General features: G+C 35.6%; 1 protein-coding gene across 1 annotated transcript; it reads right to left on the reverse strand.

Moving 5' to 3' along the window:
- Positions 1 to 6,544: 6,544 nt before the first annotated feature.
- On the reverse strand, positions 6,545 to 7,483 carry LOC128120056 (olfactory receptor 6C68). Its single transcript, XM_052753808.1, has one exon. It carries the CDS (start codon positions 7,481 to 7,483, stop codon positions 6,545 to 6,547), a length of 939 nt encoding a protein of 312 aa, XP_052609768.1.
- Between the last annotated feature and the right edge of the window lie 5,868 nt (positions 7,484 to 13,351).

Genomic DNA, 13,351 nt, shown 5'->3' on the forward strand with positions numbered 1-13,351 from the left:
CCCTCCTCCCATCCCCCCCGCCCTCCCCACAGCCCACCCCCCATTCCCATGTCCTCCAGGGCATGGACTCCCTTGAGGATTCAGCTCAGCCTGGTAAGATGAGAATTTTTGGTGCCTTTGATAACCTTCTGTGAGCTTCTAGTGAATTTACAAGAAGAGGAGTGAGGCTTCTGCAAATTGGAGAATGCATCAGTTCCATTCTGAATTTATTTTTGAAGACATTACTGTTTTCAATTTTATTCATTCCTTTATCAAAACAATCAGAATATTTTCCCCAAATCCAGATATGATTAATCTTTCCAAATTTGTTATGAAAAATTTTGGTCTATTAAGTCCATTTTGTAAATAAAGAGTTTTATTTTCTCTGTACTTCAAGCTAGAAAAGGTTTCTTATGAAAATAGTAGCCCCCAAACAATGGCCACTCTTATTTCTTATGAATTACACTCTAGAAGAAATCTAGAGTTGTATTTTCTTAAAGTTGGTGGATTAAGTCATGCTGTGTCTACTAAGATAGTTAGTTACAAGTGAAGGCATTAGATAATCATAATCAGACAAATACATTTGGTTTGTAAGCATCTCTACAGAACAAGGGAAATAATTCAAGCATGAGAAAGAAATAATTAATTGAAATCAGACAGGCTTCATTAGGATTGGGATAGTATCCTTTCAGACAAGATCATTTGGGATTTGAGCCCAAATATGAAATTTCTGCCCTTAGCTTTTCATGTTGTATCATAACTTATAGTAGAATCGCAGATTTGAAAATCTTCTTTCTTGTCTGAACAGTAATGTCTTTTTCCCTTTGAACCTCAATAGGAAGTGAATGTCTGATCAATCAGTTCAGTCTAGGTACACTTTCAATGCTGAGGATTTCAGGTTCATCTGCTGGGAAGTCAGTAGTCACAAGTGACAACAGTGCAGATTATTTTGGAGATTTCATGAAGGGTGTTACAGTTTTCATTTGTATACATATTGGTGAAAGTGGCGTTGTGGGTCCATTCTGTTTGCCTTCAAAATTACTTTGCCTCTGAGAGTACTCATGAATTTATTAGAGTATATTTCTTAGAAATATATGATTGGTACAGATTAAATAATTAGGATAGAAAGAGTGAACAAGTTATGATCATATTCTTCCTGAGGATGCATGTATAAATTCTTTCCAATGAATCTTATTATTTAATATATTTAATTTTTATAGAACAGAAATGACACCATAAATATATTTCCTTGTCTAGCAACACCAATATTGATTTTTTGATACCTCTGATTTTTTTTTATTTTTTAAATTTTATTATTTTAATTTTTTACTTTGTTTTGCTTTTTTTGTTTGGTTGATTTTGTTTTTTTTAATAGGAGTTTTTTTTATTAATTTTATATACTAATCACAGATCCCCCTCTTCCATACTCCCCCTCTCCAGCCTTCGCCCCGCAACCCACCCCCCATTCCCTCTTACAAGATGTTAAGGCCTCCCATGGGCTACCTCTGATTTTTAAATGGATAAGTGTGACTACTAAAGAGGCTAGGAAAATAGAATGATGGACAAAGAAAGAAACTGAAGTAATCAAACTTCAGAACAAATGAAAGAGAAAAGCATACTTACTCTTCTGGAAGGCAATCATGACTTTAGTTGATTTATAATCTTGGTTTTCCTAAAAGTAAAGCTGAAAGTATAAGTGTGATTAAATTTGTGCACAAACCTTATTAAGATGTACACAGATATAGAGAATTCTTTTACAGAATTTTTTGGTTAATGATCTTTTTGGTTAACAGATTCACATTAAAGATTGTATTCTATTCTAAACTCAGTAACCAAATTATTATGTCTCAAAACTGAAATTAAGACATATAAATGATTTTCAGAGTATTTTAGTAGATGATTTCCAATTTCTCTGGACAAAAAGAATTTCAAATTGTAAAGAAAGGTGATTATTTTATTATGCTAGTCTTTTATGGATAAGTAGAGGATAAAGAAGAGAGTCCTTTGTGGCCAAACACAAACATGGGTAATGAATGTAATAGTCACTAACTGGCAGAATATCAAACAGCGGCAACAGTGGGACTTGTGTCCTTAGAGACAAAAATATGCAACAGTTTTATTAGACACATTCTAAGTACAAATCAATGACTGTCTGACAAAAGGACAATTCAGAATTTTCAGAAAATTCAGTGTTTAACTTAACTCATAGGTAATAAAAGATAAAAAAGTTGCTTGATATCTGTTTTGATTGAGAAAGTATAAATATATTCAAAGGAAGTTAGTATCTAAGTGTAATTACTTTTCCATGTTAAAAATACATAATTGTATCATATTCTATACTAAACTACCCTCCTCATTGGCTCTTTCCTCTCCCTCTTTCCTCTCAGTGCTATCCCTGCACAAAACCAAGACATGAACAATGGAAAAGCATTGGGAGAGGCCAGGGAGTTGACTGGGGTGGGCAGAATGAGATATGAGAGGGTGAGGATGAGAGGAATCAGAATGTATTATATATACATATGAAATTGTCAAAGAACAGATTTGATTAAAAGGAGATATCCATGATAACTGCTCAAATCAATTGATGAAAAGTTTTTGAAATCTTAGAAATAAAGAAGGAATTCAACTTTATGTCTTTATAAAGTCACTGTTTTACAGGATCATCTGAAAGATATTGAAATTTACAGAAAAATGTGTGCATGCTTAATGATGCTTTTTTTTGCTTAGGGTATAGATAGATGATCTTACTCATAGTTTATAATTGAAAAGATAATCACCAAAACTGTGTAGGTCATTAACCAGTTTAACACCTGTTAGAAAATTATGTGGACAGACATACAATCAGATAGCGTGTGTTCCCTGAATTCCCCTTTGAAACTGCTTTGCCACCTCATGTCACTGATAAATTATTTGAACAAAATATTCTATTTTTGTCAAACGTATATTCTATTTGTATGAACTACATTAAAATATTTGAAAATTATACTTTAATATAATGTATATCCATGTAGAAAGAAATAAGAGTAGCAAATATGTATTTCTTAGTAATATTTGCCAGAATCTTTTTTTTTAAACAAACTGTATTAAATCTGTGGGTAGCATGGTATCTGGCCATTTCTAAACTCTTCCTGTTGACCTAATATTTTTACAATGCTGATTTACCTGGATGTGGCATAACAGATAATTTGATATCAAACAACATTCACAATAATGAAATTCAACAATGTAGAGAAATCTCAAATTAAATAGGTATTTTTTTCTATTAGAGATGTCGTTGTCCTTTATATAGTTTTTTAGAAATAAGTCATTGCAACAAATTATAAAATAAAATAAAATACTGTGCCATCTTCATTCTAAATGAAATAAAAATACAGCTTCATCCTTCAAAAACTTAATTCTATTCATTCTTATTTTTAATTTTTGCGATTATATATTTATTTATTTATTTAAAATAATTTTATAATTAATTTAATTTTACATATCAGTCACAGATTCCCCTGTCTTCCCTCCTCCCACACCCAGCCTTCCTCCTCAATCCACCCCCCATTTACCTCCTCCAAGGCAAGGTCTCCCCTGGGGAGTCAGTTCAGCCTGGTAGATTTAGTTGAGGCAGGTCCAGTCCCCTTCTCCCTACACCAAAGCTGAGCAAAATGTCTCAGCATAGGCCCTATATTCCAAAAAGCCAGCTCATGCACCAAGGACATGTCCCAATCCCACTGCCTGGGGGCCTCCTAAACAGTTCAAGCTCATCAACTGTCTCACTTATCCAAGAAGGCCTGGTATAGTTCCATGGGGGGCTCCTCAGCTATTGGTTCACAGTTCATGTGTTTCCACTAGTTTGGCTATTTGTCCCTGTGCTTTTTCCAATCATGGTCTCAATATCTCTTGCTCATATAATCCCTCCTCTCTGCTGGATGGACTCCTGGAGTACCCCCTGGGTTTTGGCCATGGATCTCTGCATCTGTGTCAGTGGATGAGAGTTCTATCATGGCAGTTAGGGTGTCTGGCCATCCAATCACCAGAGTAGGTCAGCTCAGGCACCCTCTCGACCATTGCCAGTAGTCTATAGTAGAGTCATCATTGTGGATTTCTGGGGACCTCTCAAGCAAACTGGGGGTGAGGGAGAGTAATGGAGGGCAAGGGTCAGGGGAAAGAGAATTTAGGGAGTGGGAGGTCCCAGATGGATCAGGAACAGAGTGGGATAACAAGGAAAGATATACCATGATAAATGAAGACCCCATGGGAATAGGAAGAAGCGATTACATTTCTCTCTTCCCTTTCCTCCCTTCACACCCTTCTCCACTCTGCAAGTTCTTTTTCATCAATTGTTAATGAATATGTATATGTATTTCTTATATATAAATATATATGTAAACATATATATCCCCACACATAACCTGTTGAGTCCGTATAATGTTACTTGTATGTGTGTATTGAGGGCTGACGTTTTGGCAACCAATGATGTGTTCCTTCCTGGGGAGGGCCACCTCTCCCAGCTTTGCTGAGCTGTCTGTAGTTCTATGTGTAGGATTGAGACCTTGTGGACTCTTCCCTGTGCAGTGTGACATGTTCATTAGCATCATCCTTGTTCAGCTCATGTTTAGGCAGTGCTGTTGTTGTGACTTCATGGGTATAGCTTCTGATGCTACTGTACACCATCTCACAGAAAACTCCCTGACCCTTTGGATTTTACACTTTTTCCACCCCCTTTTCCACAATGTTTCCTGGTCCTTAGGTGTGGGAGTGTTTTGTAGATTTATCCATTTGGACTGGGCTCCACAAATATTGCTCTAGCTAAGACTTCAAGTATTGAAAAGAAATGGCGAGAAAGGACACAGTTTTCTTGTTACTGATGTTACTGTGTTTAGAGATTTTCTACATGTAGCATGTTAATTAAAGGTTTATCATATATAGCCTTTACCATGTTGAGATATGTTCCCTCTACTCCAGCCTCCAAAAGTTTTTGTCATGAAGGTATGCTGATTTTTGTGCATAGCCCTTTCTGAATATATTGAGATGATCATGTGATTTCTGACTTTAAATTCATTTATATGACTTAGTGCTAACAGAAAGTGCATGGATGCAGGGCCATCTATTGGAGCATGAGTAGCCTTTCAGGGATCACATCCCTGAAAAATCCTGACTCTTTCCTAATACCACCAGTTGCAATTGCTTCCCAACTCAGGCAGAGACCTCTGGACCACTTCTGCCTTCCATGCTGTGACTTCTGTCTGGCTTGATCTTGTGCAGGTCTAGTGCATGCAGCCACAGACATTGTCAGTTAATCTGTGCAACTGCCCTGATGTGTCAAGAAACACTGTTTTGTTATAACCATCCACTGAATTGTAATCCTTCTATATGCTCTTCAATGATGATCCTTGAACTTTGGGATGAGGAAGCATGATATAGATGCCCCATTTAGGATTGAACACTTTGTAGTCTGGCATGTTGGCCAATTATGGTGTCTGTTATTTATCATCTACCACAGAAGAAGATTCTCAGATGAGGACTGTGCGACAAACCTATCTATGGGTATAACTATAAATCTTTAGGAATCAGTTTAATACTATATCTTTAGTAGTTGGTTTAATACTAGGTCTATTTAGCAGAATAGTAATTGATTCTCTCAGGGTTTATGACCTACCCATAGTCATTAATAGTACTGGGCATGAGTTCCATTTTGTGGAATGGTCTTAAATCCAGCTAGAAAATGGTTGGTTATTCACATAACATTCATGCCACTGCTACACTAGTGGTTATATCTTTTCAAGTTGCTGTAGTTTTCAAGGTTCACAGCTGGATAAGAAGGATGATTACTTTGGTCCCCAAATATCATACAAAGCACCTTCCTGAACTATGACAGCTAGCCAAAATGCATGAAGATTCCATGTGAGCACCAGTTTGATTTTTTCATGTTCTGTGACTCAGGTATGTGGTATGTTCAGCAATAGGATGTTACTTATAGAGGGCAGCAAAAAGAACTGACAGTAGTCTGTAATGTTTAGAAGTCTATGAGACCTCAGCAACCAACAAAGACAAAAGAGGTATTCCATACCTGCCATTGGGCTGTTTATTTGTTAGCCTGTGTTGTATAGGAGGAGCATTGTTGCCCCATTATAGGGTGATTCCATTTAAGTTCTTTTTATATATGTGTACATATGTATTTTAAGAAGCTTCTAAATAATAGGTTGCCATTTTTTCTTTCCAGAAGACTTTTAGTGTTAATTATGGCTTCTCAATTTCCCTCTTCTGTCTTGTTGTTCCATCTCCCACCACACTTAATTTTTATTTTTTTCCCTAATTTTCCCTTCATACCATGTGAATTGTATCTCTTCTTTCTTAAAAGCCCATGGCCCCCATGGCCCTTTATCAGTTTTATGATTTCTTTAGGTATTCTACTACCAACAGAAACACCACATCAAAAACAAACAAACAAACAACCAAACAAAAAACCAAAACCATAATAGGTCACATGATTGCCTGTAGTCTAAGAAAGTACAAAGCTTGTTATTTATAATGAAAAATAATGAGAGAGGACACTTTGATTTGTCAGCTTGGGCATACTTCACTTCTTTAAAAGAAATGCAATTTTCTTGAGTAAGTCATGAGACGCTTGTTTGACTTGCTTATTTCTCAGAGTATATATGAAAGGATTCAGCATGGGCGATATGGAAGAAATGAGCACTGACACACCTTTATTGATGGTTACCTCATCTTTTGCAGATGGTTTGATATAGATGAAGATGCAGCTGCCATAGGTGATGGAAACCACAATCATGTGTGAAGAACAGGTTGAAAAGGCTTTTCTCTTTTGTTGAGCAGAAGGGAATTTTAGAATTGTCCTTATGATGTACACATAGGAAAAGACTACACATATAAGAGTAATGATGAAGGTCAATACTGCGGAGAATATTACCATCTGCTCAATTAGCCATGTGTCTGAGCATGATATTTTCAGAATAGGATTTGCATCACATCCAAAATGATCAATAATATTAGAGTCACAGAATTCCAGATGAAGACCTAAACTAAGTGGTGGGAGGATAATCAGGAATGCTGCCATCCAACAAGAAATAACCATTGTACTGCACAACTTGTTGTTCATGATGGTCATATAATGCAAAGGTTTACAGATGGCCACATAGCGATCATATGACATGGTAGCCAGAAGAAAAAATTCAGCTACCCCAAAGAGATCTGTAAAAAATAATTGAGTTGCACATGCATTGTAAGTAATTGTTCTATCTCCGGTTGAAATACTGTATAAGAATCTTGGGACACAGGCACTTGTAAATGAGATTTCTAGGAAAGAGAAATTTTGGAGGAAGAAATACATGGGAGTTTTAAGGTGGGGATCCACTGTGGTGAGGGTAATGATGGTTAAGTTACCAGTTACACTCAGTAGGTAGGTGATAAATAGAAAAATAAAAAGCAAGACCTGCAACTGAGGGTCATCTGTGAGTCCCAGGAGGATGAATGTTGTAATTGATGTGTGGTTTCTCATTATCCACACCAGGAATTTTCCAAACTTAAATGCTAATGTCAGGGAGACTTGGCCTGTAGAATTCAATGACAAAAATCAACAATGATGAGCATTTTCATAAATATTCATTCAATTTACCTAATGTCTATGTGCTATTTTTATTAATGTGAAGAATTTTAGAGTGAGAAGATACATGCTTACACATATGCTTATTGTATTATTATAATAATACAATACTGCTACTATATATATTTGTGGTTTTTGTTAGGCATACAAGTGAGTGTATTTTTTATATTATATTTATAAAACGTATTATGGAGAAAATTAAAACAAAGATGCAAAATGTTCTTACCACAAAACTGCATTTTTCCCTTCTTCTTTGCTTGAGATCTACATTCTGTATCAGTTATTTAGTTCTCACACTGTTACTATCCAGCTTCTAATCTTATTCACTTACAATGTGCCCTTGCATGTTTTACTGTGATTTATCTCATTATAAACAATTAAACAAATATAATGTTTTGATATACACCAAGCTGTATTCTAGCTGTACCATATATGTATTACCTTTCAATAACCTGCAAAGTGTGGTTGTATCTTATCTCTAAGTTATTTATTTATTTTTAAATTTATATATATATGTATTTATTTGTGTGTGTGTGTGTATGCACATGCTATACTATATGTATATGGAGGTCAGAGGACAACTTGTGGTACTTGAGTCTCTAGTTCTACCATGTGAGCCCCAAGTATTAAAGTCAGGATTTTAGGCTTGGAGACTTTAACCCACTGATTCTATTGTTTAGTTTTTTAAATTGAGAATAGATTTTTTTTCATAAAATATATTCTGTTTACAGTTTTCCATCCCCAACTCCTCCCAGATCCTTCTCATTTCCTCACCCACCCAAATCACACACTTTCTCTCCCTCCCCCTCTCTCTCAATACAAACAAACATCTAAAATGATGATCAATAATAATAATAAACAGTAATAACAATAACATAATAAGATAAAATAAAAACAATCCAGAATAGGATAAAACAAACAAGAAAAAAAGCAAACAGAAAAAAGAGACAAAGAGAAAAGTTCAATAAACATATACAGGCATCTTATTGGCCCTATATTCACTTGAATATGGGAAATCTGAGGCACCAATAGGTAAAGTATGTGCCACTCTTTCATAGGTCAGTGGCAAGCCAGTCTTCAGAGTCTTAGTTAGTGTGTCTTAGTTACTGTCCTCTCATTATTGGAATATACTTGACTGAAGGCTTCATTTTCACAAACACAGAGTTTTGTACTGGTCATCAAGACAAAGGAAGAGTTAGTTTGATTTGTTGTCTAAACCAAAATGGTTGAGAAATAAAGGGAGGCACAGTTAGAAGTCATGTTGGTACAACTGGTGTAATAGAATAGTTATGGACAAAACCTACATGCCCACTTCTGTGCAATTATTTGTTTATTTCATGTTTAACAATAGGGCTGAGAGAGATTAAAATGCCAAATATAACTGATTTTCCTGTTTCAATCCTTAGACTGTTTAGTAATTTGATTCCTCTATGTTGTTTTCTTATGGTTTTGGAACATTTCCATCAGAGAGTTATTTTTAAAATATAGTGGCATATTCACCTGAATCATAGTTGTAGCATGAATCTTAGAGTCTTATTAATAAAATCAAACCTGAGGCCAGTTATTAGGGTGAACACTGGAAGGTCAGAGAGATAGAACAAGCCACAGCTATCTCACCTTGCCAGATCCTCAGCTGGTCTTGTCTCCTCAGACTGGAGCCATCCAGAATGGGTCTCAGCTGAATTGCTGCTCGAAAGCCTGAATGCTTAACCAGCCAAATGCTTAACCAGGCCAAATTCTCTTAGTTTCTGGTCCACACGCCTTATCTGCCTTTCTGCCTTCTACCACCACTCCCTGGGATTAAAGGCTCGCTTTCTGGGATTAAAGGCATATGTCACCATGCCTGGCCTTTCCAATGTGGCCTTGAACTCACAGAGTTCCAGAAGGATTTCTGTCTCTGGAATGCTAGGATTAAAGGTGTGAGTGCCACCATTTTCTAGCCTTTGTATCTAGTGGCTGTCTGTTCTCTGACCCCAGATAAGTTTATTAAGATACACAATATTTTGGGGAACACAATACCACCACAATAGTAACTAACATATTTATGGGCCTTGGTGGAACATTTTTAGCTACATGTAATATGTGGCATATCTATCACTTCAAGGCCCATTTATTTCTTTTAGGAACCTTCCAAAGTTTGTATGAGTTTTCACAGAATCTCAATGCATTGCAGTCTATAGAACATTAGAGATTATTCCTCCATCTAACTGCATTGCTGAATCTATTAACTTCAGAAAGTCTTGATTCATGTACTTGTAGACCTTTGAATAATGTCTTCCTACTTTCTTTTCCTTTTTTTTTTTGGTCTGAGTGAGCACTGCCTTCAGCTACTACTGGCCCCACCTATACTGAGCAATCACCCCAGTAAAATACATTAATAAATAAAACAATAAAATATAAATATAAAAAAATGTGATAGAGAGCTTATATCTACTTGATAAATCCATTGTCATCAGAAGGTGACTGCAGCTCACATTCTGAGAACCTCAAACTGGGCTTCCTCCCATATATATATATATATTATATATATATATAATATATATATTATATATATATAATACTTTTGTATATTATATAGGCATTCACTGTCTAGCCTCAAGCTTGTTATCCTCTTGTGACTACATCCCAAGTGATGGGGATTACAGTCCCTACATCAGGCCACATCTTCCTCTTTTCAGTCTCAACTCACCACCCAGCTCCTTGGGTATTGAATTCAGCTTTGCTTAGGTCTCGAGACTACCTTTAAGTTTTAATCATAAATATATGACTTTTCCTGAATTCAGACCTGAACAAATATTTAAATTAATGATCCCATAATATTCATCTTGATTAAATGATGTTTTGAATATATTTTCTAGACACCAAAAATGAATAATAAAAATCTAAGTAAACTGTTATTTCACTGAGATATTGGGTTGATATATTTAATTTTAAAAGTTAAAAAAATATGGATATATGTCTGTTTTTGAGGGATTTTATTTTTGCATCTTTCAAATCAGGCATGGTCATAATTTCTAGGGTCATCATTCCAGCAAAAATTTCATAAATGATTGTAGGTTTGTTCCATGAAATGCTAAGGCAAGCATTCAACATTGATTGTCTAAGTGTACAACTTTATTAAAGGAAAAAAGCATATCATTATATTTCCCCACTCATCTTTTCCTGCAAGTGTGTATACAAAACATACAAAAATACACATAAATGTAAGTAGAGTAAAAACATATTCCTACTTACCCTTCAGCTGGAGGTCATTGCATGACATCTGTTGTCAGTTTATCTGTCCGTGCTGACAGCGAGGTCCAGGTTGAATAGTGACACTGTGTCAGAGATGTAAACGCTAAGTGTTCTCAGGGAAACACACTCATCCTGAAAAGGCCCTGAAGTACCTGAGCCCCTGGCACAGACTTTTTCCATGACAGAGCATCTGACTTTTAAGCTTGTTCTTGCTTTCTTGTTAGATACAATACACTAATGCACAGCATAAATTGCTGGTTTGGTGACAGGCAGTTGATTAATTAAGGATAGTTGAGTTTCTGGATATATTTAGCACTATAGACTGTTTCTATTATTTTATATATTCCACCCATAATAGAAGACAGTGGAATCCTTGGAGCATCATGTTTAAAAGTCACTTAGGAATCAAGATAATAATTTTTTGGCAATCAGCTCCTCACAGGCAACAACAGGGAAAAGCCCAGGGGATGAGAACATCTAACTACATTAGACACACTGTTGGTGCTGGATAGCAGGAGTCAAACAATACTACTTAAAGTTTTCCTGTATTGTCCATGATAATGAAACTGGCATAAGATCACTTTATCTTTACAAAGTAACTCATGGACACTGTGGAAATTCTATAATCAAAGGAAAAAAATACAGAACAAAACAGAGATAAACTCAACAATCAAGTGAGGAAACCTGAAAAACCTGTTGGGTATCATTCTGTGTAACAGAATTTATATTTTATTATCACATTTGTAATGCCCATTGTCAGCTTAGACACCTGTGAGCATTGCTTCTTTGCACACTGTCTCAAGGTTTTAGGTGACCATTTTGGCTCGTTGATTACTAGTTCCCACACCATTCATAAGTCGTTCTTAGTTTTAGGAGGAAACATTTCATGTTTGTGTGGTTGTTTTTATCAGATATGTTAAAAAATCTGTGAGGCCTCAAGGTGGAAAAAAAGGAATTAGAGTGGGTATGATGTACTTGGGAAGAATCTTAATATGTTGTCTTGATACAAGATAGGATTTTTCTTTGTACTGGAAAGACATTTGAAAATGTACAAGGATAGAAGATGGTAGAGTTAAGAACACATGGTTCTGCTTTCCTCATTCTAACTGACATCTCTGTTAGGTCTTGTGAGGGACTGTTAATAACAAGTAGAGATCTCTGAGACTCATGAGTGAACAAACCTCATTCACAACCACCACCATTGAACGGTTGAGAGGGTGAAGATGGATGAAACAGGAACAAAGAACACTTAGATATCTGGCACAATTCCAGATAAAAATGTGTACACTATTTTATAATGGATGAAGTTCTGCCTTCTTTTGTATAACCCATCTACCATCACTTCCTTCCATTCTCTAAAATACAAGTCCTCATTTATTCAGCGAACATTTACTAAGAACTTAGTATGGACTTCAGGAACTATTCAGGGTAGTAGTCTTACAGCAGTCAACAAAGCAGACAAAAATAATGGCTAGGCCTTATATCATAATTTTAGGAAGATAGACAATAAAGTAAATTTGTGAGTAATACCACTGTATTAATAGGTAATGGTTTCACCTGAAAACATCATAGTGTGAGAAAAATAATATTATTGCTAGGGACATTTTATATAGTACTCTAGAGGCAAGCTCTCACTGAGGAGATATCTAATGCTGGAAACAAACACCAACTATCCCCCACCAAAAACAACAGTTCTCAAATTTGACTTAAAAGTAAGGGGCTACAGTATATTAAGAATATAATGGGATGGGTAAGCTAGAGAGATGGCTGAGTGGTTAGGAGCACTGGCTGTTCTTTCAGAGGACCTGTAATTGATTCTTAGTACCTACATTATAGCTCACAACTGTCTGAAACTCTACTCCTAAGGATCTTATATCTCTTTCTGGCCCCTGTGGGAACTGCATTTACATGGTGCACAGACATACATGCAAGTAGAACACTCACACACATTAAAAAAGAATATGGTATGGATCAGGCATAGTGGTGCATGGCTATAATCCCAGCACTCAGGAACGATAAAGGATAAGGCCAGCTTGGACTACATATCAAGATTTGGTCTCAAAAATAGCTTTTGAATATGTAATTAATAATATTTAAGAAGAAAGAAATCATGAAAAACAGATGTTTTTCATAGAAAACTACAAACTAACAACCTTTTATGTAAAATAACCCCAATTCCTAATGTTTTTCGAAGTTGAGCAAAAAGGAATTTTTACTTAGTGTTTAGGGAATAATAAATATGTAATACTGGAGAAAGAATATAAAAATATCAAAAGTTTTGCTAGAAGTAGTTGTGAATGCTTAGTGTTTGGGAGGCTGAGGCAGGAGGATCACAATTTTGAGGCTAGCTTGAAGTATATACTGAGACCTTGTATCCAAACCAACAAAATAAAGCAAAGAATTAAATGCAGATCATTTCAACCAATGAGTTCTCTGCCAACATTAATTTTGTAATAATTAAACTATTGAAATTTGCTTAATGCTTACAGGATGTATCATTTCTGAATCTTTATTAGTTGATATTCTGTT

This window comes from Peromyscus californicus, unplaced genomic scaffold, assembly GCF_007827085.1.
Source record: "Peromyscus californicus insignis strain IS unplaced genomic scaffold, ASM782708v3 Scaffold_24__1_contigs__length_46423439, whole genome shotgun sequence".
NCBI lineage: Eukaryota > Metazoa > Chordata > Mammalia > Rodentia > Cricetidae > Peromyscus > Peromyscus californicus.